Genomic DNA, 27,062 nt, shown 5'->3' with positions numbered 1-27,062 from the left:
AGCATTAATGGTGCCTTCACAGATGTGCGAGCTACCCATGCCATATGTACTCGTAAGCTCCTTGCCAGATGTTGTTTTGAACTGTGAGCTGTTAACAAGCCACTATCCAAAATAAGCCATATATATTCTGAAAATGATAAAGTGAAAATGAGTTTGTTTCCAATATTTAACTTGTTGTCTTTATACTACTTTAATTTAAATAGAAAGTTTCAATGATTTGGAGCTGATTCGGGGGGGGGGGGGTTACTTTTATGATATCTTCCATTTTAATAAGGTTCTATTTTAAAAGGGGGGTTCACTTTTTTGTGTGTGCTTTTTTTAAATATATATTATTATTGTAAGCATATCAAATCCATGGCAATCTTAAAAGGTCTGAACATTGAGAACCATCACTTGTTCACTGCAATTTGAAATGAAACTGTGATAAAAGCTTCAGTTTTATCAGTTCCTAAATATTTGAGTACTTTTTTTTTCCTTTTACACAGAACTGAGGGAGATTATAGTAATTCCCTGTTGGCAGTTATCTCCTTCCTAATCCTTGATCACTTTCAGTATTATATCTGCCTAATTTGGTCAAATCAGCAAGCAAATCCCATGCTTTCTGACTAAGATGGTCATGAGCTTTGTCTGTGCTAAACCTCTGCAATGGGTAATTTGACCTAATAAAGCTCCCTTCAACCCTTTCAACTGTATTATGTCTAAAATAATTGTCTACTCTCACTGCCTTATGGTGTTGCTGTGGAAACTGATGAACACTTGACAGCTGTAGGATGGGGTTGCCATGACAACACAGCCAACCAGCACCTTGTGTGTGAGTGCGTGCGGCGAGGGTGGGCGCCTTTTTTTTTTTTCTTCTTCTTCTTTAGTCTTGCAGTGTGAGGGGTGCACGACATACTGTCATCAGCCAGGCATTATGGGAGCAGAGAGATGGAGCAATCCTTACTCCAGGGCCTACCCCACACTCTCCAGATAAAGGATTTCCCCCAGCCAGAAGGAGCAGTGAACCTGTCAAAAGACCAAAGAGTTAGATCTGTCAAAACAAGTCCTGAGGCCGTTCTCTGGCCACTGCTCATATTGTCAGTCTGGTCGTATCCTTGCTGTCCTGCCATCACTGGTCTAGGTGCTCACAGAATGACACGGCTATCGGATTTGTCTCTTTATTCACATCACAGATTTTTCCATGAAACTAATTTAGAATATTTTGCATCCTGGACTCAACAAGTTGAATAATAATCCACCAAGGAGTTGTTTTGTTTTGAATATGATAATTTCTGGCCTTCAGAATAGTACATATTCTTGCAAGTATGTGCGTGTGTGTTTGACTGCTCATTTCTGTTGTCTTTCCTCATATCTGACATTGTTTTTGTTATGATAATTATGTCTTCCTACTTTGTAACCCAACCTGACTTCTTCTCTGGCAGTTACAATAAGGATTTGTGTGTGTTATTGTATCCACTATATTTATCTGTCAATTTGTGCACCAATCTCTTTATGGCATGTAAAACACTGCAGTCTAATCTACTGTAATTTAACCTAAAGTGTCACTGAACACAGAACAAATGATTCTACAGCTGATATCTTGCAGGAGATGCTTGAGGTGTCAGGAAGTCTGTAGCTGATAGGCATGTCACTATCTCTTCAATGTCAGTATTCTGCCTGTCACTCAGCGTCGACACTCAGTCGCCCGCTGAGCTGAGTGTGTGCATGTGCTCGTTCATATGCTCAGCATCTTCTACATGATATTTACACTCGGTGAACTCACCATGGAGTTCAAGTCAGCAGATACTGTGTTCAGCTAAATAATAGGTGAATAATTAGTTCTTTGTATTTTTCACCACAGATATGAATTTCATCACAAATGAGCTGAGAAACTGGGATGCATGCGAGTTAGATTTTCATAAATCTCATAAAGCAGCTTTAATAAGGCTTTTAAAAATTCTGTCTGTGTTGTGAGCCTTTCTCTTGCTGATCAAACACAGCCACCTCCAGGGTATACATGATTTCAAGCTGTACCCCAGGAGTGAGAGAAGCATCGACTCACTGCTCTGCCTCAGCAGGATCTGCTCACTGATTGTGTAAGTGTTGCTGCATTGTGGCAAAGAGGGGAAGTAATCAGGACTAAAGGGTGGAGTGACCAGAAGGCAGACATACAGGACAGCGCTAAGCACCAGATTATGATTCCACAAGCAAATTAGACTAACCACAACTAAACCCAGATCTTCCCAAAGATATTGCTAATTTGCTGTTTTAATGAGAGTTATTGTGTTGTGTCTTAGGGCAATCAAAAGTCTCCCAGTGGTGTTCAGTCGGTTGAGATGATGACTGCAAAGGTCATATCATATAATTTACTTAATTTTTCATACTTTTATAACCATTCAGGGACACTATGGATAGCGCCATAGGATTAGAAACAGCCCTGGTGCTACGCATGCTGGCTCACTGGAATGGCAAAGGCACATTAAATAGAATGAAGCAATTGTCAGTTTATCAGCAACACCTGTTTATCCTGCTGTTACATCAAATTGCCTGCTATGTAAAAGCCTATGGTACACTGGCCAGAAAGGGAGATTGAAGCTGCTGATGTTAAGGCATGAAAAGTCCTCAGCCATATTCCACCTGAAGTCAAGAACTCTGAAACTCTATGAGCAATGAAGAGAGGGGCAGGGAATTAATGTGTGTCAGACCTACAATTTAGGATAAAAGAAGGAAAATCCATGGGTATATGTGGAAAATGGTCCCCTGGGGTGAACTGCTATGAGTGCCTCAGGCAGCAGAAGATGAGGGTGATCAGGAGAAATTCATTGAAAGTATCATTTAGAGAAACTGGCTGGCATCAGTAAATCCTGCCAGTCACTAGAAAAGGCTAGCCCAAAGGACAGCACAGTGGCTCTGATCATAGTAGCATCAAAACACCTATGACGGACTATCAAAGCAGACAGGACCCAATGTGCAGGGTGTGAGGGAGTCCAGTCTACAGTAGCAATGTGTAAGATCAGCAAACAGAGGGGAATGAAAAAAAAATGGCTGGGATAGTGTTCAGGAGCATCTGTGCTGACTATGGGTCAGAATTCCTCAAGCCCTGATGGAACACACCACCAGAAGTGGTTTAGAACAAGAGATCTTGTGGGATTTTAAGTTCAAGACTAACAGGCAGTTGCTGACCAAACAAGCAGACAGTAGCAGTTGATGAGCAGCAAAAGAGGACAGCGATAATAAATGTGGGAATCCCAGGTGACAGAAACATCAGGAAGAATGAGAAGGGTTGAATAATCGACTTTACCTTGCACATCTAATCCTGTGACAAACTGAGAGAGTGGCTCCAGCATAAGAGTGGAGTCCCAAGAGCAAAGAATATAAAAAAAACAGACAAACAAACCAAAAAAGACAACTGGGACTGTAGGTGTTGCTGAATTTCCCTGCAATTCACAATTTGAGAGAATATTTGTTTATGCATACAGGTTGTCACTAGATTCCTCTGGAGTTTAGCCCATAGTTGTGACTGAGTACCTCTTAGTCTTTGGTCAGTCTCAGCTATACCCCTCGACCTTGCTAAAGTGACGCTGTAGCCTATTTCCATCATTGGCCATGAAAATAAGTTGCTGTAATTCACAAAAAACATTGTCCAATCTGGCCCCAAACTTCTCATGTTGGAAAAAGCTTCATCTCTGAAAATATCCATTATGTCAATCTTTAATGACAGTCATAGCGCCACTTAGTGACAACAGAATATTTGGTCAGGAAATTCTTAAGGAGTTGGTGTTACTTTATTTTGAAAGGTGTTCGTTTTTGTCAAATAGCATGACCCTGGTGGCACGGTAGATTTCTGTGTTTTGCCTTGAAGCACAAAATGGCTATAACTTAAAATACACACTGTCCAGTCTGCCCCAAATTTAACATTTGACCAAAGTCCCAACCCGAACACATCTATGTACTGTATATGCGATAAAGTGCTAAGTGGGAACAGTAAAGGTCATGTTTTACACTTTGATATACTTCCTGTCCTAGGTTGCCATAGGCCTTGATGATGCATTTTTGTGAAAACTCCCTGGTGTCATGGTAATTTAGGGAAACTTAAAAAGTAAACTTGGCACACACCTCCAACGTAAAGAACGATTTCAGGTTTTATGTGTATTCATGTGTATGCAGAAAAATTGCTCCATAGCGCCACCTACAAAAATTTCAAAGAACCAGCCCTGCCACTGTTTCATCTACATGAATGAAATTTGGTAGCCACATGTAATGTCTCAGGATATATAAAAATGTCTCCTGGAGTTATACTCTAAACCCAACAGGTTGGTAGCCATTTTGAATTTAATTTTGGTGCCTTTATCGCCATGAAGTATGAAATTGCTGTATCTCAAATGCACACTGTCCAGTCTGCCCCAAACATTTTCTTGCCTTGTACTTAAATGAACTCCTCCAAGAGATTTAATCAGAACAACATGATCTTTACATGCTTCGATGTGCACCAAGGTGCAAGGGCTCTATCATCACTCCTTGCAGCTTTAATTTAACCCTTGTTACTGCAGTGGAAACAGTTTTGACTTCAGGCATGGTTTCTATTTTTTCACTTATGAAATGCATTTGCTTGTTTGCTCTTGGGGCCAGGCTTCTTTCTTGGAAGAACTTATCCATTTTTCTCTGAATATTTTGTTTATGGAAAAATGGTTCTTATTTACTATTGTAAACATGGTGATAAGATAATAAGAACAAAATTGCACAAGTGTCATGAATCCAACAGTATTTTTACGTACACAAAGTAAGCACAGCTTGCACATTGGGGAATGAAGCCCAATGATCTGATGTGCAATAGTAAGTCCACCTCTGAAGGGTTCAAAAGGAATTCAAAACAAAGATCTGGAGTTGTCTGGTTCTAGTCTGGAGCAGGATCCTTATTGAGATACTCAAATCCCTTCAACTTGAACAACTAGCTGTAAACTTCAGGGGGACAGACAAGCCCAAAGCTGCAAGCAGGGTTAGTTTAAATTTCCATGCACACGTTATTATGCAAGGATTTGTAATATGTGGGTAGAAATCTTTTATAGCATTGAGTTCATCTTTTTATTTAAAGCATAAAGCCTTTCATGGATTGGTGGATGGATGGATGGCTGGCTAAAGGAGTTTGCCTGTAGTTATCCCACATCAGACTGTAATTGGCTTCTGCTGGATGGTTTAATCAGCTGCACCATCTTAGCTTTTCCCACCAGCTTCCTCTCTATAGTGAAAACTGCAGCAATGCCTCAAGCTAAAATGTATATTCATGGTCACTGAATGTGAGCGTGATATGAAATGGCAACACCTGCAGCTCTAAAAAAATAAATAAATTGTCATAACTGGTAATTGTCAGTGGCCAAGTATATGTAAATCATGTCAAGAAATTCAGTCTTTTACTTTACTTGGATGATTTCATATGTCTACTCTCACTACAGCTCCCAGCAAACATCACATGATTTGACTTTTAAACACAGGAAATATGACACATGAAATACACAGTCACAGTTCTGGACTTTGTTTTGATTATATTGTAAGTGGATTTAGACTTTAAGCATGATTTTGGATGTCAGTTATCAAAATAATGACTACACATTATGGGTTATGTAATTCTTTCTATATTAAATTTGGTACATGTAGATTTTCCTGATAGAGTGAGTATATTTGCACCTTTGATATGCATATACATTTTTAAAAGGTATTTGTTAGTTTGATTTGTGCTGACATACAGTTGTGGTAAAAAGAAAGTACGTCATATTTTGTAGGAAAACACTGAAATTCACCACTGGACCATACCAACGACACACTGTTCAGTGGCAACTCAAAAGGCTCAAAATTTAGCTTTGTAGAATGCATCCTAGGGAATGATGAGCTCATTCTTGAGGGGAAGTTGGGAAAAGAAGAGCACATGTAAATGGAGAAACTGCACATTAAATTAAAAATGGTGGACTTCATGTTGGGTTTAGGGCATGGATTCAAGAAGCTTTTTGTAAGTGTTGGGGTGTTATCAGTGGCCACAAGTGTTATACATGTAGGTAAGAAATGTGGCATGATAGCGAAATACTTGAAATTTTGCAAGGGGCTCCCTTAAGACATTTTGCCACACCTGTGCCCAGATCCATACTGTATAAAGTTTCATCAAAAGATTTGATTCACATCTCACATCACTCAGTGCTTGGGTTATAATAAGCGCAGATAGATGTATAATTCCAGTCATCTTAAGGTTTGCCTTTTTTACTTTTATACTCCTATTTCCAGGTTTACAGTGAAAGAAAAAAGACTACGATCAGCAGGGCACTTATTTCATTTCTGTGTCCATTGCAGACAGAGGTATTACATTGTGAATTTTCTTCGGCCTGTTGAGCTTGAACAAATCTTTGTTTAGTTTTGTTACTCTGACTTCACCAATTGTCAAAATCCTCATTCAACTCCTGTCAGCGTGCTGACATTTTCTTTCAGCTTACATTTTTACACTCGTATTAATTCCTGTACTTTTTCCTCTTTGTAATAGCAGAGGAGAAGCTCTAGGACACTTCTGCTGTATGATTAACTGAAGAGTTTTTCTGTTCATTTTCAAGTTGCTCTGCTTCCTGCATCCTCAATAACAGCACTTCTTTTTTTTGTTGTTGTTTTGTTTTGTTTTTTTAAGTCTCAGTCCTTGGCCTGTTGTCAGATCTGCGCGTGGACTTGGATCTGCACACGCTGCTGTTTGGCGAGAGCGTCCTGAATGATGCCGTTGCAATCGTCCTGACACAGTGAGTATTTTGCGTTACGATTTGTCCAATCCCCCAGAATGCAGTATATTTCAAGGTTTAATTGTGTGGGTGTTCAGTCTTTTGCAACTGGCGTTATGGGGGTGGATGTGTGGAGAAAGGAAGCCTGAGTGGGTGTTGTCAGCTTTAAGGAAAGGGTGTGATTGGCAAAATGGCATGAATCCATTAAATACTATGCAGTGAACCACATAAGAGAGTTGCCCCAAGCACTGTCAACATCTCATTTAGGTACACAGTGGAGAGATTTACTGCCAAAGTAAAGAGACAGTCCTATATTACAAACATAGCTAGTCACAATGCAGTTGTGCATTCTCCATGCCTTTCAATTGCTTAATTCTTTTCCCTCTTTCCCCCTTTCTCCAGCAATGCACAAAACTATATGTGTTTCTGTCCTCACACATTGCAGTCATTGTCTGCACTATTTACACAATGCTAGTGAACAAAGCTAGTCATGTAGATGTGAAAGCAGATGGCAAGCCGAGGCAGAGAGGGGTGAAAACTCACATCTCTCCAGTCACAGGCAGGCAGACGTACAAATGAAGCAGGAGGAGAGTTGACAGGATAAGATATGTGTCCATTTGTGCTCATTGTATTTGCAAAGACTGATGTATCACATGAGCAGTATCTGCCTATCCTGACACCTTGCTTTTCCCAGACACACATATTTCTAGTAAAAAAGGCAGTGCAAATTGTCGCATTCACGCCGTTATCACTGTTTAGACTGAAGTGTGGAGGAGGGAGCCTGCAAATCAGATAGTGCTCTGTTTGTTCCTGGAGTGGCGTGACCAGCCTACATGCCATCTCCTGTCACTCGACTGGGTTGCTCGCCTGCCGGTTGCCCTGGCCCCACACACAAAGCCAACCGTTATTAGTCAGCCAGGCAGGGTCCTGGCACTGGAATTTTAACAAGCTCCCAGAGCAGCTCAACCTTACGCTGATGTGCCATCTCCCAGTCACAAAACGTCCTGCTCCAGCAGCCCTGACCCAGCCATCACTCAGTCAGGTCCTGCTTTAACATCTTGGGATCCCGACTGGGATAACAGCCCCAAACATCTGAAGTTACAGTCTCCAGAAGGTCATACTGATCACTGACTAGTGGGCAAATTTAATGTGCTAGCGCAACAGGAGACTATATTTGCAGGGGGGGGTAATAGATTTCCTCTTTTCCGCTTGCTAGGCTCATTACTGACAGCTTGACTGGTTCTTCCCCTCCTGCTATGGAGATTAAGGCATGTTGTGATGTGTGCTTGCTCATTCTAACCTGAAAACACTGAAATTGCAGATTTGATAATTGGAGTATAAGAAAATTGTTTATGAGAGGCTACCAGATGCCGTGTGTGGTGTGTTTGGTTCTTTATTGTGAGCAGTAATTCTGGTTCCCATTAAATGTAGGAAACAAAAACAAGTACAACTTTGACAGTGTTTTTGCTGACGCCGTAGTTTGATGTTCATTTAAAACACTCGAAGTCCATGGGGGAGTGAGTCCATGGGAGGGTCTTTGGTGTCATTCCACAAAAGCAGCTTGCTTCATCAGCCACTTGCTTGGTTGCTTGTCTGTGCTTGCTTTACCACAGGCACCTCACACCTCACCCCCCCTCCACCACCACCACACACAGGCATACACACAATCTCTTCCTCCCTCTGTCCTCCCTGTGAGGCCTCTTTTGCACTCAGTGATTTCCATATGGAGGTCTCCCTTCCCCCCCAACAAAGTAAATATTTATAGCAGCTTGAATAATGCTGCCATCTTTGTGAATTTGTTTCTTACTAACTACAAGGGGATGTCTCTGAAGTTAAAAAAAAAAAAATTGTTTGTTTTTTCTTTCAGAAAAAGATTTAAGTTTTAAGGAAAGCCATGTAATCTAAGGAATGATTCCAGTAAATTGTACTTAAAAGCTTAGCTCAGCATAATAAGCATGTGAATTTATGCTCATTGGTTTCCACCAAGAACCTAGTGGGTCATATTTCTCATTACTGCACTTATTCCAGAGCCATAAACAATGTTTTTCCTTTGTATTTTCAGCATTTGTAACACTCAAATTTACCTCTGTTGTAATTATGCCCCTGGTTTATTTTTGTTCCATGTTTCTTCTAGCGCCATCACCACCTACACCCGGATGGATGCAGGACACATCTTTGACCCTACTGCCTTTCTCCACTGCCTTGTTTTTTTTCTTGGAGTGCTTATTGGCTCCTTCCTCTTAGGTCTCATTTTCACAGTAATAACAGCCCTCATATCCTTTCATCCGTCCCATCTCTGCCTCTACACCCCAGACTCAATTATCACCTCAGCATCTGCCGCAGTATATCCTGTTCCTCAACACTGTAATTGCTTCTCTAACAAACCCCTACTGTACCACTTTTACCAACAAAAGCGATGCAGCTAAAGTCTAAAGTGCTCCTGCGACATTAATGGCTGCAGAGAGGTCGTCAATCAATCCAATGGGCTATGATGAAGTTTCGACTTGCGCTGTTGTCCAGCATTTCTCTCTGATCTTCAAGTAATTAGACTTTAGGATGAAAAATGGGAATGTGTCATGAGAGGTTTGGGCCAGGGCTCAGCTCTTATTTACAGTGACTAATCTCTGGGTGCAGGCAAACCACAAAGTGAGCATTTATTAGATTCTGCTGATGCCAACCATACTAGAATCCTGCTCTTGTGCCTGCTATTTGTTAAAGAAATTCAGCTTGATATATAGTTACTCATTTATCTTTTAATTAGTAACCACACTTGTCCTTATTAATTACAAAAACAATCAGGCTTAAGAAGGTGTATTTTTATTATTGTATGCCTGCAGGGTATTTTAAGAGCAGCCTCTTAAATACCCTTCAGGGCTAACATTGCTAACATTATTTGCACTAGCTAAACTTGCACGTCCTTCCTTTCTGTGTGATATAAATATAAAAATACCAGCTTGTACTGTTTTGCCCAGAACACTGTGTAAATGGCTACTCCATGGTTTGCAAGGAAGCTTTGCCAGAGGGGATGTGGGACAGTGGAAGTCACAGAAGAAACGGTGGTTGCTCTGTATGGCCGATCCCCTGGCTTATTTTTGCAGGTAGTGTACTGCAGTTTCTCTGTCTGCAGACTGTAGCACTGGAATGTGCTTGTGCAAGAGTGAGAAATTTGTCCTGCCTTTGCAATATGAACCCTGGTCTGATGCAAACTGTTAAATACTGCATGATTATCTTGTGTATCTTTAACTCTCATTCCACCTCACCAAATTTACTCGGCTCCATGAAAATCCCCTGCTGGAAACGTCAGTCTTCCTCTTGCTTTCCTGGAGCAGCTTCCTCTCGGCCGAAGCCTGTGGACTATCAGGTGAACATCGTATGACTTATGTTGTTTGTGCCATGTCTGTGGTCTGGGTAGCTGCCCTTCTCCCCTCGGGCGTCTCTTCTCAACTGCTCGCACTGACTTGCATACTGCTCCACAGTATCAATGACACAAGCATCTGTGTGACTGGCAAGCTCTGCTGCTTCAAGGCATCTCTGTGTCCACTCACACTCGAAAAACCTGGAAATGATGTGTGCACATTCTCTGTTGTCCAGTCATGACCATCTGCACAATTCCCTTCTTGCATACAGATTCAGTTTTCTGTCAGTCAACCCACACTCCCTGGACAGTTAACACTCTGTCAGTTACATGCACCCCCTCAAAAAAAGTCTTTTGCATTATAGTGAATAAAAAATGTACTGAAGAGAAAGTATTAAGCTACGTTCTCCTTACAGGGAACTGGAAGTATCAGTCCTATTCTGGGCTTAACCTCTTCAAATCATTTTAAAAATAGCTGCCTCTGCCTGAGCACATTTGTAGCTTTAGTTTGGATGGTGCCACAGATAGCAGTTGTAGTGCTATAAATGTATGACCACATCTTGCCCTAGCTGTTTATGTGACTTTTCTGGAAAGAGAAGAAGCAAGCTAAAGTTTCATGAGATAAAAGATTACAGTATGACTTCGTTGCCACTCCTGTCTTAGAGGTCCTTATCCATGTCTGCACAGCAGTTGCACTTTTAGAAAGTGAAAGTGGCAATGTTGCCTAGAAGTATCTTCATCTGTTTCTTAACTGATGTGTTGTAATGTTCTGAAATATGAGTAGAGTATGCATTAGCACACATTAGTATTGCTGGTCTGGTCATGTCAGTGGGATTCCACTCGATTTTACTGATGATATAGAGCTCTTTTCCTTGGCGCTGCTCCCTGTGGCCTGTGGAGGCAGAGAAGATGGTTTTAATGAAAGAGACTGACCATTGGCTATTGGATCCAGATGCCCTGTTTATAAAGTGCATTTTAAATACTGCCCAGAGTGAAAATTCCACCACAGCAAAACCTTGGTCAGTAACTCTCTGTACTATCTGAGGCAGCGCCTCAGGTATTTCTGGTAGAGATATATTTCTGCAGGCACTTCCAAGGCTGATTTTAATACTTTATATTGACTTGAAACCTTCATTGTTATAAAATCTACTTTATTGCTGATATTGTTGTCAAAGTAATAAATGCACTAACGCTAGAGGCATTTAATGGCTGCTTTGAGGTGAAGCAGCACATCATACCAAAGAACCAAATGACTGATGCAAGTCCTCCCAGGCGTCCTTTGGTAATTGAGGCTCTTTCTGTCTCTGTTAATTGCTAGAGTTTAGTGAGGGTGTGTCTAATGACCCTCAGCCTTGCAGGGAGCCTGTATGTCATTAATCTTATGCCCCTCACAACTGCTCATTATGGGAAACATCTAATCTGTTGCAAAGTGCTCTGTGTAGAAAAAACTTAGGAGGCGACTTAATGCAGAAGGTAGGTGATGTGTTATCTCTGTCAGTGTTATATAAACCAAGGAGGATGTTGTTGTCCCCAACCAAATGGAACCAAAATGAGATCTGCCATGATGGCGTGTTCCATTAGATGTTATTGAACAATGCTAAGAGGTATATTGTGACCAAGCATTACTGGAACTAGCATAGTGCAGGTACATGTCAGCATCCTGATGTAAAGGCGGATGGTGAAGAGAGACTAATGGACTGGCTTAATTTAGCAGTCTGAACCACAGCTGCTATTTTGTCTCTGCTGCCATATCTATTACAGCCAGCTCTGTCCTCTATTGCTACCCATCACAGCAATTTCACATTTTTCCACCTTCTGTGATTCTCTCAATGTGAAGGAAGCTAAAATGTGAAATTGAATTTCTGCAATGAACCAAGCATGTCCTGTGAGGCAGCAGCCCACCTTTCATGCTTTGTGCTTCAAATTCCAGCTTTCTGGTCCAACCAGCCTCCCTTGTGAGCCTAATCACTTTCTCCACCCTCTTTCTTAGGAGCGGCCTTTCTGGTCTTTACTTTTTTTGCCTTCTTTGTACTTTTCTTGCCATGCATTTGTTTGTTTTTTGTTCTTTCTGCTCCCACGCATCTGGTGTGATCTATTGTGATTGTCATTATTCAGAATTAATCATTTCCAGAGCTTTGTGTATCTGGACAAGTAAATGTTTTCAGCAGATATGTTAGGATGCTTGAGTTGGGTTGGTCAGCACAGTTATTGACAGAGCTATTGGAACCAGGACAGTGGGTGGATACAAGTTTGGGCATATAGGTCTGATCAGGCATCACATACTTTTTTATCTTTATATAATATATGAAGATGCACAGGAGGATTTAGTTCTTGGATAGACCTGTGCTTACATTATTTTTCTTTTCTTTCTTTAGTGAATATTTGTATCTCTGGCTTGTTAAATCAGATGCTTTCATTTAAAATAAAAAGCTGGATTGAACCATGGAGTCTGACAAAGACTCTTTTCACAAATCATTTTCCTGTGATGGTAGAACCTCCTACACTATAGTCTCAGTATGACAAGTCCCAAGGCTCTGTGTGTTAACCAGCTCACAATCATACAGATTCTCGCATCCTGATTACTAATATATGCACGTGTAAGTGGTTTTGCATACTTTCAACTGATCAGATACAGTGCATTGTCAACACTCTGCTGTCGACAGAATTCGCATCTGTCCACAAGAGTGAGAATGTTCACATTTAGGCCATATCATGCAGGATTTTTTTTTTTCCATTTATTTCATTTTCATATTATTTACCTTTCAGGTATTGTGGCAGTGATGTTTTGCGGTTTGAGTCAGGCAAGGTACACAGTTCTCAACCTATCCCCTGAGGGCAGAGCGAGGACCAAGCAGGTGGGTTTTTGGAGGCCAACTGATGCCTGTTTTACTTTTGTTTTAAAACAGCAATTTTTAGCCCGCTCATTTTCTTTAGAATGCCTCTTGACGCCAGTGCTCGCAGCTCCCGTTTGTGCGCAAGCAGTCATTAATTGCCATTAGCACTCGGTTGTCCAGCGGGTGTCTGTGTCTCTCCAGCTATCCACTTAAAAGGCCGAGCACAGATGGAGGCCAGCACACTGTCACACTGTGCCAGCAAGCTTCATGGAGGAGCAAAATAAATCACAAGTCCACACATATACTTATCTGTGCATTTATTATTCATTATCAGCACCAGAGCGCAGCTAACTGTTTATCACATAAACTCCTAAAAAGCAGCACAGTTGAGGCCTCTGCCCATAAAGTCGATTGGCTATGCAGGAGTCAGTGTATGTGCATGTTTACTTGGCAGAATCCCTCTATCTGTATTTTTACGATTTATACATGCAGCTTAGAGGAAAATATGATTGAGTGTATGCTGACACTAGTTGAATAGCTAGTGGGACCAATACCTTTCTCTGTAGCATCCTTTGATGTGAAGCACTTAATAGAAAGAAGTACACTTGTTCAGTTGGATAGCTTTTTTTTTTGTAGTGGAGCTCCTAATCAAAGCTGCTTTTACTACTAAAAATAGAAATTCATATTTAATTAATAAAATTGTAGCATCTGTTATATTTTAATGCTGTCCTATTACATAAACAGTATATGATACCCAAGCTGCTCAACGTGGCTTAGAACATTACAAGCTTGAGCCCGGGGAGATGAGTTTTAATATTCTGTCAAAAAGCAGAATTCATTAGCATATGACTTTTTATGCCCAGAAATAACGATATGTTTTTTTTTTATCCCAAATATGCTTCAAATGAAATAATTTCACACAAAGATGATGACAAGAACGTGTCTGCTGCTAAAGGAAACCAGATTATGCCCTCGAGCTGTAGATGTTTGCAGCTGCTGTCTCAAAGGGAATAACATAAACACTGGGTTTGTCGTGTTTGTACAAATCTAAGGCTATTTACCCATTCCACTTCTTCACTTTGACCCATCTGTGTGCATGCAGACACAGTTGTTTCCAAAGAACATTATGTTGACTGCACTCATTCTCTACTCAGTACTTGCCTGATTCTGACCCCTGCCTTAACTGTAATATAACCCAAGCATAAACACTCACTTGCACCCTACCTGTTTGACCTGTTTGACCCTCAAGGGGAGGCAGATACCCACAATGAGACTGTGTAAATAGATTTATATACCCATAATAACACAAGCAGACATACACACTCACACCCTCTCTGAACAGATGATCTCAGATGACCTACTCTCTCATGATCCTCTCAATCCCTTTCCTAATTTGCAGCTCTTTGAAGTCTTCAACTTCCTTGGGGAGATTTTCATCTTCGGCTACATGGGATATATACTGTTGATGTTTACTTGCCATGTCTTCAGTGCTCTCTTCATTTCTGGGGCATTTGTATCCTTTTCTGCTATATGATGGAGCACTTTTACCCCCTGCTGTGCAGCTTCTGGATCTCACTCAGATGCCAGAAATGGCACTCAGCTCTGTCTCCTATTCCTTTAAAGATAATTCTTATCTGCATAATTACCTGCCATTTATTAGCTCATACTGGCCTTCCTGTTTTTGTTTTGTTTTTTTTTTCTTGTCACCGTATTGCAATACTGTGACTTCCACAGTCCTTGGGGGAGAAAGAAAGCAAACCAAAAAGAAAACAAACGAAAAAACGAGTCCTTAAATTTTAAAGGCTTAATCTGGAGAGCTCTGCAAATGTCATCCAGCTGGTTTCCTGCACTCAACATCTTTGCAGATTCATATGCTGTAGTACAGCATCTGTTCTGAGAAAAGCCCCAAAAACAGACATTTAAGAAAATAGGTCATTAAGTATTGTCACTGCTGTTTTGTTTTTGTTTTTTTTTTCTTTCTCTTGCAAAGCACACTGGGATGAAAATGTTTGCTGTTTAAAATAATCTGACAGTTTTTTCATTTACTGGATTGAAGACAATGTTGTTGGGCTTTTTTTGCATCTTGTTAAAGATGTAAAAAGATAAAGATCCTTTACTTTGTTAATTCTTTTGCACTGAAATGAAAGATGGTGTTTGGTTGTATATTTATTTTATTCACAGACTGAATATGAATGTAGAAACAGAAAATTAATGAACAAAATATTTGAAAGGCAAGTATTATTTACCTTATCCCAGCATTTTTTTTTTGCTTTTCCAGCTGAGAGTTGCGTTGGGGCTGAAGCCCATCTCAGCTGTAATGGGGCATAAAGCCCCCGCACAGGTTGCCAGTCAGTTGTCGAGCTTACGCATAGAGGAAAAACAACCATTCACACCTACGGCCAGTTTAGGATCACTAATTAATTTAACATGCATGTCTTTGGACTGTGGGAGGGAGAAAACCCACGCAGGCACAGGGAGAACATGCAAACTCCACACAGAAGGGCCCAGCTAGCTGGTGGATTTGTGCCTTCTCAGTGTAAGGTAACAGTGCTAACCACCACACCACCGTGCCGCCCCAAATTTACTGTTTTGCTTAATTTTCTATCACTGTAAAGTATACACAGATCAGGCATAAATACTACCTAATATTGTGTTGGTCCTCCTTTTGCTGCCAAAACAGCCCTGACCTATCAAGGTGTGGACTCTACTAGACCCCTGATGGTGCGCTGTGTTCTATCTGGCACCAGGATATTAGAGCAACAGATGTTTTAAGTCCTGTAAGTTGTGAGGTGGGGCTTCCATGGATCAGATTTTGTTTGTCCAGCACATCCCACAGATGCTCAAACGCTGGTTCATCACTGTTCCTTCCTTGAAGCACTTTTGGTAGATGCTGACTACTGCAGATCGGGAACACCCCACAAGAGCTGCAGTTTTGGAGATGCTCTGACGCAGTCATTTTTCCTGCTTCTAACACATCAACTTTAAGGGCAAAACGTTCACTTGCTCCCTAATATAGCCCACCCACTAACAAGTGCCATGATGAAGAGATAATCAGTATTTTCACTTCACCAGTCAGTGGTCATAATGTTATGTCTCATTGATGTATATCTTGTATTTGAAGTGCCTCTCAGACCAAAAAGTTGTTAAGTTAATCAGTTATGGAAGTGCTCACCAATTCTTGGCATCCTGATATTTCTATTGCATTTACAGCGTAATTTGACAGAAGAGAAATGTACAGCTAATATCAAAAGTAAATGCCAGGTTTTGAAAAAAAGAGCGAATCTAAGAGCCAGAACTTCTGTCTAAATTTAATATTTTGCATCTAGAGTAAAATATCATACAGGAAGAAATCAGTCACAGAAGATGCATCAGTTTCTCCTCTAGCTGCAGCGTCTGTAGACGAGAGAACTTGCATCATCTTATCAAAAAGCAATCAGCTCTTTAATGATAAATAGTAAAACCGATACAATCATAACAGATGGCTCATATTCAGAATCTTTATTGTGTCCGTCAGCTTTGCGTCCTGAGAGAAATGATTGGGTAGTGATGGACTGATGGCTGCCTGTTGTACAATTGTTCTTTCCTGAGAGCTGGCACGACCATAGTGTATGCTGGAGGAGCGATTCTAGTGGCTGCACTCCAAGGAGCTGTTCTTTCACAGTCTAGTGCCCAGATGGCCAGCAATTATTATTACAATCCATCTTCTACCATAGGGTCAAAGGGGCCAAAGAAATAGTTGACTGAGCAGATTCTTTTTCCAGTGCTCTTATGTTCAGCAAAGGGGACTGCCAGTTAAAAAAAAAAAAAAAAAAAAAAAAAAAAAGATTCAAACATTTGGTCTGTTTAGGATTCTAGGAGACCGACGGGAAGTGTTGGGAATGTAACCTAACCAGAAACACTCACTTGCACCCTACCTGTTTGACATGTTTGTCCCTGACTGTATAAATAGATTTATGTATCCATAATAACACAAGCAGGCACACGCACTCACACCGAAGTGCAAATGAATTTATAGGAGTTCAAAAAAAATCTGGCTAGCTAACTACATATATAGGAAGATCACCCGGATGTACAAACATGAATAAATGGAGGTCAGATTCCACTTGTACAGCTCTAAAAGTGTCTATAAAAAAGAAATAACCCCAGTGATTCAAACCCTGTTAATCGCTCTTTGGTTATGCTGTAGATTTTAATCGCCGTAGCTTGCAGCCTTTGCCAGTGACAATAGAGATCGGTTTTATTGGAAATGAGGCTGAGATGAAAGTGCTTAATTACCTCCATTTGAATAGCTCAGGGGCCTTTGATAAAGAGAAGTAACTGCTTTTGGGAGCAGGATATTGCTTTTGAAAATCCATAGGGTGCGTGAGATGCAATATTGACTTCAGGGTGCAAGGGAGTACTGTTTTAGTAATAGCCCTGTCAGACCAAGGTGTCCTGCCTAAGATATTAGTCCCTTTATTTATTCCAAGCATTATATTTAGACTTATCAAAGAAAAACTCAAATCCCTCCTCTCACTGATGCTAAAACAGGGTTACCTGTCTGCTTAGATTATTTTTATGCAACAAAAAAACCTTTTTTTTTTAAGAGCAAAGAGCTTTCCAAACCCTCTTCACTTTGGTCTTCTCAGTTTGCTCTTAACTTACATCAGACTATCAAAAAAAAAATGTATGGGAGGTTCTGAGGCTCTATTTCGAACTTCTTCTAAAAGCATAACCAATGATGTTAAGTGTATCCCGGATGGCAGCTATGTCCCTGGTAATTGTACAGATATCGTCTTGATAACTGCTGCCCAGGACACTTAACATTCAGTCTCATCCTATGTGAGACATCAAAGTGTGTGTGGAGGGCAGAGACAGCTGGCACAGCCTGATTGGCTTCATGCCTCGGCATGGTGCCACGTTACCGTGTTTGCATCCCAAACAGAAAATATCCAGAGATTATATTTTCATGTGTTTCTGCACGTGCGTATGTGCAAGTGTGTGGTGTTATTCACAGGTGTACATCTATAACCTGACCTCACAAGGAATTTGTGCTTGTGTGTGTTTTCTTTCTTTTTTTTTTTTTTTTTGCTGTCATATATTCAAAGAATTGAGCGTTGTGATTACTTATCAGTAATGTGCACTTATCATAACCAGTATGATATATACACACCACTTTTTATTCCCTGACAGTTTTTGTCCTGTATACGAGAAAATGTTCACTTTACCTTGTCAAGCTTATAAATATTCTCCTTAATCTGCATTCAACACACACAGCTATCCATCTTTATTTCAAGAGCGCTCAACATCTACCCTTTATCTTTCCTGCTGAACCTGGGCCGTACAAACAAGATACCTCACACGTTCCAGCACTTCATGATGTTTGCAGGTACAGTTTTTGTTCTAATTGTTGTTATTGCTACAAGAGACTTGGGGGGGAGGACCCACTTTCACCCTGATTTATCCCATGGAAGCTCTCATTATTCCACTCTCTTCCCTGCCTGCAGCTAATGGCATGAGTAGAGATGCTGAGAAAATGTGTCCCCTGTGGAACAAGTGTGAGTTGATGTGTGCATTAAGTCAGTTAGGTGAACACAAAGACCAGCATGTACCCCTCAGGCTTTATAATAATTCCCTTCACCTTGTTGCAGAAAGAATTTTTGCATTAATCAATACGATCTATCTATCTATTGATCTATCGATCTATCAATATATCTATCTATAGATATATCTATCTATATCTATCTATCTATTGATCTATCGATATCTATCTATCTATCTATCTATATATATATATATCTATATATTTGTTGCCTGTAAGGGGAAAGTATATATGGAAGTCTTAGTCTTACTTTAGTATCTGAGACTAATGTTGACACCCTGAATGATTTGATGACGCAGGAAAAAGGAACATTTGATGTGGGGTAGCGCCACAGCAGCATGTTTCTTTGCTTGTCTGACCCACTTTATGTCTTACGTAAGGCTTCTTTATAAAAAGCCCTTGTCTTGCTATTTTTCAAAACTCCCCCACCCTCACCGCTACCAGCTCCATCGTCTCTTTTCTCGTGGCAGAAAAGGATTCACTCTGGGAATTGTTTTGGCTTTAAGCATTATGTCACCACTGCACAGCAATTTTGGAGTTTGTTTCAGGGCTGTTTTCTGGTCAGCAAGTGGTAGACGATAGTGACTGTCAGGCTGTCGTTTGTTACCCATTGACAGAGTTATTAACTGGCTCACCTTTTGTGTAATTGGTTGGTAGATGTTGTCTGGTGGTTTAATGGAAGGCATTAATCCAGCTGTTTGCTCAGAAGTGTCTTCTCTTGCCTCAGGTTTGAGGGGGGCTGTAGCTTTCAGCCTGGCTGTAAGAGACACATCCACAGAAGTGAGTCGCACCATCTTCACCACCACCCTACTGATAGTTGGCTTCACCATCTGGGTGCTTGGTACAGCTGCTGATCCCATGCTGCGGTGTCTGGACATCAGGTTAGTGCCAACACCTTGTTGAGTGATGCAGACAGTGCAATGCTAGGCAAACCTGTTGTCCTGTCTCTCCATCTGTCCATCTTTCTCTTCTTCATTTGTGTTTTTCTAATGCCCGCAAACTTCCTTATGGATAGAGCTTTAGACTCTTACATGTATTATCTCTTAAAATACAACAGCTCTTTGTAAAGGTGCACTTTTGAATTCTGCCTCTGTCTCCTCTTCTTGCTGGACAGCGTGTGCCATCCATTTGTCTTGCTCAGCTGGAGTGCAGGGGAAAGCAGGTCCACAGGTCCCCCCCCACATATAACAGTAAAATACAGCACAGGAATGAGGCTCTGCAATGAGTGCACATATTGAAAGATAGTTTTTCCTAAAAGTCTACATACAGTATTCCAACTCTAGGCCAGTGGGTGATAATGATTAAAGAGCGTACAAGAGGCGTGAAGGATGCAAGCCAGTAATTAGATACTTATATTATTAAAGGGTAATCTATGGCCCAGATCACAGTGGTATAATTGACTCCCACAGTCTGTAAAAGAAGTCTGTGTGGTGTGCATCGTTTCAGCTTGATGCAACTGTAAGAAAGATATCTTTACAAATCAACTAAAAGCAAATGTTTTCAGTATACTAGAGGAAATGCATAATAGCACCACTGTGTGAACACAGCCTGATTTTAAAGAATAAAATTCACTTCAATAAAAACAAATAAAATGATAGATGTCAGCAAATTATATTTAATCAAAAACCAACAACAAAATGTTAAGGTCTGACCAAGAGAAAATAAACTAAAAAATAGTCAAATAATATAAGTAAAAACCCTCTTTTAAAACAATAAGAAGTTTAAAAAAATAAATAAATAAATAAAAGTGCCACTAAGTGAGAGAACCTGGTCATCTCTAAGCCAGATTTTAGGAATAGCTAGCTGAGTTGTGCCTGAGGATCTTAGGCCGAGCTCTGACTCATAGGAGTACAACAGTGCAACTGTACTGTAGGTCCAAAAATTCCTTTTGTCGGAAAATTGAAACGCCCTTTCCCAAAGCATCAAAACACAGAGACCAGCACAACTTGAGATAAGCAAAACCTGGAGCTGCCCTGTTGTTAATGAATTGCAGATTGGCTTTTGTAATTCAATCTGCCAAGTTGTTCATTTAAGCTTTTACAGCCATATGAGCCTCATTTATTTGTAATTCTACAGTTTATGAACCAGACAAAGAACCAGTATCCATGCAAGAGCTCCCTGGGTGCTGGATTTGTATCCACAAACGATGGTCTTTTGTGTGGTGCCAGTTGAAATGCTTGAGAAGTTTTTTAGGAGTTTTTGTTATGTCATTTATAGAACTTGTCTCAATTGGCAGAGCTGTTTGTCCGCTAATCACTAATCAAGCGGTTCAGTCCTCAGCGACTCCACATGGTGAAGGATTCTTGCTACCAAAGGCAGGCCCATGCCTTCTAGGGCAGATTTGTGTGATGAGAAATATTTTGTAAAGCAAGAGTTAAAAAACAAACAAACATATGCACTCATTGGACACTTTATTAGGTACACCTGCATAGCTGACTGATAAAGCAAATATCTAATCTAATGTAGACATGGTCAAGATGACCTGCTGATGTTCAAATCGAGCATCAGATTGGAGAAAAAAGGAGATTTAAGCGACTTTTAACTTGGCATGGTTGTTGGTGTCAGACGGCCTGGTCTGAGTATTTCAGAAACTGCTGATCTACTCAGATTTTCCTGCACAGCCAACTCTTGGGTTTTACAGAGAATGGTCCAAAAAGAGAAAATACCCAGTTATCAGCAGTTCACTGGGCCAAAATGTCTTGCTGCCCTTGCTCTTTCAACCTGATAGGAAGCCAAGAGTAACTCAAATAAGTACTTGTTACAGCCAAAATGTGCAGTAGAGCATCTCTGAATGCAAAACTTGTGGAATCTTGAAGCAGATGGGCTACAGCCCACACGGAGTGCCACTCCTTTGAGCTAAGGACAGGAAACTGGGAATACAATTCACACAATTCTTTTAACCAGTGAGAAGAGCACAGATGAAACACAAATACATGGCTTTTTCAACTGAAATCGCTAACAGTCTCCTTATTAGTGTTAAATAATGTATTCATGTAGGAATATGCTGTTCACTGTAATTAAAGAAAATGTGTTTCCAGGGCATTTAAGTTAGCACCTTATTACTAATGCACTAATGAAACAAATACTGCATTTTATCAAATCATATGTATTTCTTTAATTACATTTTTACTGCAGTGCAAATATTTGTATTATTCACTATGGTAGACCTCACATTTTAGATAGAATTGTTGAGTTGGATCGCTGTTACACACCCCGCACATTCTGCTTGCTTTTCTGTCTGTGTACATACTCTACATGTGTACCTGTGGATATTTGTCCTGAATAATGCATCTGCCCGCTGTATTTTTATCCACATGACATGACTGTCTTTGTGAGTAGTCATTCCATCTCTCTAACGCGCCACAGTACAGTGCGTCGAGCCTTCAGGGCTGTCATGTTTCAGAGAATAGCTCTTTTCCTCACTTCCCATCCCAAACTCCCACGACTGCTTCCCTCTTCATCTCCCTTCCCTCATACGATTGCGTGAAGTGAAGGGACAAGAAGCAATTTTGAAAGACTTCATTTTGGTGAATAATACATTACATTTCTTCACCTGGAGCAAATTTACCTTCTTTTCCATCTTTGAAATATAAAATGGTTTTGTAGAGGAGTCTTTGAAAGTTGTAGTCTGTGTAAAATTACTCATGGATATACAGAGGAGTTTGATTTGGAACCAAATCAAGAATATTTCTGGAAATAATCAAAAAGCGTGAAGATTTAAGGGGTAAAAAAGAACACAAGAAGTTATGACTTGTAAAACAAAGGAGAAATATTTAGGATTCTGCACTACTGGCACAAGTCCTGTTTATAAATGCTAAGGAAATGACAAGATTTCCTTAAGTCATATCCTGTCATATCCTTCAATTATATGTAATTTGGTGCTGAAAAGATTTTGTGAGTGCACAAAAGCATATCGGAGTGCACTTTCATGCAGCCCTGTGAAAAACATAAGTACACCGTTACTGCTTCCATAGGAATTAAGAGGGGAAGTAGCAGCCAGGTGCTGCTAATCAAAATTAATAAGTGTGAGCAACTCTGTAAAAGCAGACGTTTTATCAGTTTGCTGGTCTGGAGCATTAAGATATCTGTTTACACAATGCCACAGTCTTCCCAGGAGGGAAGACTCTGGACAGACAAGACCAAAGTAGAAATGTCCGGCCATAAGACACAGTACCATGTTTGGTAAAAACTAAACGCAGCATATCAGCGTGAACACCTCATACCAACTGTCAAGCACGGTGGGGCACTTGACAGTTGGTATTTGGGCCTGTTTTGCAGCCACGGGACCTGGGCAGCTTGCCTGTAAAAATTGAGTTGACCGTGAACTCTAAGTATTCTAGAGTCAAATGTGAGACGATCTGTCTAACAGTTAAACCATGCAACAGGACAATGATCCCAAGCACAGCTGCAAATCTACAATAGAATGGCTGACAAAGAAAAGAATCAAGGTGCTGCTATGGACCAGTTAAAGTCTACACCTGAACCTGATTGAAATGACAGGACCTTAAGAGAGCTGTGCATAAAGGAGTGCCTGCAAACCTCAATGAACTGAAGCAATGGTGTAAAGAAGAGTGGTCAAAATTCCTCCACAACCATGTGAGAGACTTATAAAGTCATAAAGAAAAGGATTATTTCACATTATTGATGCTATAGGTGGTTCTACAAGCTACTGAGGCATGTGGTGTACTTAGGACTCTACGAAGTCCAGTGACAAACTATGTAAACTTTCTTTTTTCACACGACTCTGTAAGGCAGGAAATGGCTATCAGTGAAATGTTGATCTAACTTATCTGTTGTTTACAGATGTCAGTAGGCAAAGGTTCATGCCCTGCAGATAAAGTGACAATGAAATTTTATCTTTCATTAGAAAAGCTCGTGAGAGTTTTCTGAGCAGACACAAGAAAGCTCTTATAGCCAGGCTCAAAGGAAAGAAAAAACTTAGTGTATTTAATAGCACTGCTTTTTCCTCTCTGTTCTGCTATCTACAGACTCTCACATCATGCCACACAGACATAGATCCCCACTACACATGGGTGAGCTGAGCTTTGAGGGGGTAAACTGTCTTTTAGACTTCAATATGAAATTCATGTGCAGCATGCTTAGACTGTTAAAACCATGGATCATATGAGCACTGTGTAATAAAAAAAAAAGCTTCCTGAGTTTTCAGCTCACTGTTCAGACATCACACTTCACTTGATGAAATGTGCTTTTAAAGCTAGACTGTCTCCCAGTGCTCCTCTCCCTCTCAACAGTTCCTCCATTTCAGCCTCAATTTCAAGGTACATTATTGCCCACACTCAAAGCAGCACGAGTTTCATCATGATGCCACAAAATAAACAGATTATTTACACTTTATTGCATGTGGTAATGAAAATGCTATTTTTCTTTATTGTACAGTCACTTGTAATTATTGATATATTGGGACTCAACAGCAAAGCTGTATAATTGCTTTTATTTTCTCTGGTTCTCCTCCTCTGCATTGTCATGCTGCTCAGCAACCTCCAGAGATGTTTTCTTCCCAGTGCACAAACCTACGCACTTGTCAGTTAATTGTAGTTGTACTCGGCAGGAGGCAAACACCTATTTTGGAAGACCAACCCCCAAAAGAAGAAGTCTAAAATGGGGGGGGGGGGGGGGGGGGGGGGATGCCAAAAGCAAATATAAAGGGTTCTGTTTTCACTGATGTGCAAACAAATGCAGGAGCAACTAACCAACCAAAGATGAAACCTCAGCCTTGATGCACTGCAGTAAAGTCTGGCAGCAGGCGGAATTTTTTATTATGCAAAGCCAGTGTTTTAGTACCAGGGCTGATTGTAATGGGCTTCAGACAGAGCCAGTTTCAAATCATTTTTATTTTTGCTATATTTATCTGACGCATGGCAACGATAATTATAACAGCTATATGTAGTTGGCATAATTTTGGCCTCTGTAAAACTGTCAAAAGCACACAGACACACTCACATGCACAGCGTGTGTCACGCTGCCGGTTCGCAGTCTCGGTCCATCTCCTTGGCTTTGATGTGGGCTGGAGGTGGCAGGGCACCCCTTGGGGGATTTGAAACTCAGTCACAGTGAGCAGTCTGTGGCCACTAGGCTTTGAAGAATAGCCAGTCATGTCCTCTTCAAGCCATTTCCATTTGAATATCATTATTTTCCTCAACTCAGACTAATCATTGTTAGTATTTATGATCATCTATTGTTAACAGTAACTGTAGATGTACAGTAGGAATCCAAAAGTTAATTGGTGCTTTAAATACTTATATACTCAATGGTATAAAAGGCATGTTTTTTTTCAAATTATATTTTTTTTTTTATACAGGCTAATTTAAGCTGCCCAATAATTAATAATAGGAAAACACAGGATATTTCCATCAGCCTAAACTCTGTGTCTAGCTGTAATGAGGAGGCTAACTTGTGACTGTAAGCATGGCAAATAATTACCTGCCAGCCATCATTATTAGCAATGTCATTGTAAGCATTTTCCACAAATCTCAGTACTACCAAAGTACAGCCTCACACAGACCATAGCACAGTTGTAGACTTGTGTAATCTGCATTCCTCGTGGGGTGGGAGTGATTGATGGTGGGTGTGAGAAGAGAAGAAAGCTCCCGTGTATGCCGTTTACCCTTTGTGAAATTATTTCAAAATACTTTATGGTGGTTATTGAGGGAAGGCCTTACTTTCTTCTGTGTGTGCGCATGTGATTTTGTGTGTGTGTGTGTGTGTCTGTCTGTCTGTCACTGTCTGCATTAGAGTCTGTGTGTGTGTGGGGGGGGTTGCAAATGAACAGTATTCAAAATTTGGAGGCTAAGGCATAACAGCTGGAGTCTGGCTAATGACTGGCCTGCTTGTTTTGAGTGGACAGATGGACGGGTGGAAAACTGATGTCACTTACTCTCCTTCATGCCCCACTGACCTCCTCTCTCTCTCTCTCTCTCACATCCATCTGCATTTAAAGCTTTAATATGAGGAGCTTTAATAGCAGTTTGCATCACATGACAATCTGCATTAGCAGTTGTGCAGATAGCCTTTTTCAAGTCTTATTCGAGTATTAGAACGGGACTTGACACACATGCTCATCTTCCCTCTGCATAGTAGGCTGAAGGAGAGAGGAAAGTCAGCCACATATCCTCATGTACACAGGCAAATACACACTGCCCATAATAAAAAGATGTCAACCTGATCGGATGGAAGATACTTCAAAGAGCTCCAAAGATGAATGGCTCCTGCATAGGTTTGCCCCTTTTGATAATGAAAGAAGACAATAGGGAGGGAGAGAGTGCGAGAAAGAGAAAGAAACTTAAATCTGTCATTGGTATATTCTTTATTCTGTTCAGTCAAAGTGATTGCTTTGCAACAAAGGAAAATGGAAAAAGAATAAGAGAAGTATGAATTAGAAAACAAAACTACAACAAGGAATGACTGGAATTTAGACAGGGAACAAATGTTATCATTTCTCTCTTTAAAAATGCAATATATATTCTGTATTGAGATTTCCAAAGCAATCTTAGCTGTACAATAGCTTTCTGAATGGAGGGACTTTTAAGAGCACTCATCTTTTCTTTAGTCCTTTCATGAATAGATTGAGGGGTTTAGGTAGCTGTCTCTGTTAGTCTGCTTTGTCATACAAAATGTATCTGTCCATTTTTACACTCTCTGTATGCCAACAGAACACATTCATTATTCATGTAGACAGATGATCCAGTGATGGATTGGAGCTATAATACTGAGCCCTGAACACTTTGTCACTGTTGTTATTCAAAACAAAATGCAGCTTATTTCTTCTTCTTCTTCTTATAATTGTTTTTTTTTTTAATTCTTACTTTTCTTATTCCCATGTTCTTTCCGTCCTTTGCTCTACTGACAGTTCAGTCTCATTTTTCATTACATTGGTCTCATTGCAAGTCACAGTGGGGCCTTGCAAGTTCAGCCAGCCGCACCAACCACTGATTATGTTTCTTGCGTGTCCAAGATCCGTGTTTTAGCTTAACATTTCAGATGGCTCTCATCGGGGATGAGCAAAATACACCCTTGGTCTTGTCCAGCAGGAGCTCTCAGCTCCAAATATACATGACTTCAAGCAGGCATTAGCCAGTTTTGTCTAGGCCAAGCAACACAGCACTGACACCACTTGAGCCTGGCTATCTCTGTTTTGCTTAGGCTGAAGATGTACTTAACACTCATTCTGTATTCATGAAGGAGGAAAACAGTCGTTGAGTTCAGCTTGTACTGTTACAGCGTTGATGAGACTTCAGTGCTGTATTCAAGGTCTTAAAAAAGGTTAGTTCATGGAAGAGGTATGGATCTAACTAAAAATGTCGCTGTAGGGAACATCATGAGACAGATGGAGGCTGGGAGATGACGGTAAATTATGATTCTGATGCTGATCAGACATGAAATGTTATCTCTCCACATTAGCCTGCCAGGGCTACTCTGTGGCACCAGATACAGATAGTCCTCTCTCAGCTCAACTATCAACACACCTAGGAGTGTTGATAGTTGAGCTCTGTGTGTGTGTACATTTCTTATGTGAGGGTGCTGACAATAAACAGGTGAGAGCTTGAGAG

The 27,062-nt window shown here is 40.6% G+C and overlaps 1 protein-coding gene across 1 annotated transcript in view; it reads left to right on the top strand.

Annotated features, from left to right (window-relative positions):
• LOC115799747 (sodium/hydrogen exchanger 9-like) overlaps positions 1-27,062 on the top strand; it is an 80,801-nt gene that overhangs the window by 16,454 nt on the left and 37,285 nt on the right. Inside the window, exons 6-12 of the mRNA XM_030757019.1 lie at positions 6,641-6,746; positions 8,860-8,998; positions 9,981-10,086; positions 12,847-12,935; positions 14,314-14,427; positions 18,171-18,282; positions 19,223-19,376. Coding sequence (XP_030612879.1) covers positions 6,641-6,746; positions 8,860-8,998; positions 9,981-10,086; positions 12,847-12,935; positions 14,314-14,427; positions 18,171-18,282; positions 19,223-19,376 — 820 coding nt within the window. The remainder of the gene's footprint in view (positions 1-6,640; positions 6,747-8,859; positions 8,999-9,980; positions 10,087-12,846; positions 12,936-14,313; positions 14,428-18,170; positions 18,283-19,222; positions 19,377-27,062) is intronic.

Source organism: Archocentrus centrarchus, chromosome 20, assembly GCF_007364275.1.
Source record: "Archocentrus centrarchus isolate MPI-CPG fArcCen1 chromosome 20, fArcCen1, whole genome shotgun sequence".
Classification (NCBI taxonomy): domain Eukaryota; kingdom Metazoa; phylum Chordata; class Actinopteri; order Cichliformes; family Cichlidae; genus Archocentrus; species Archocentrus centrarchus.
This window is presented reverse-complemented; position numbering and strand designations above follow the sequence as displayed.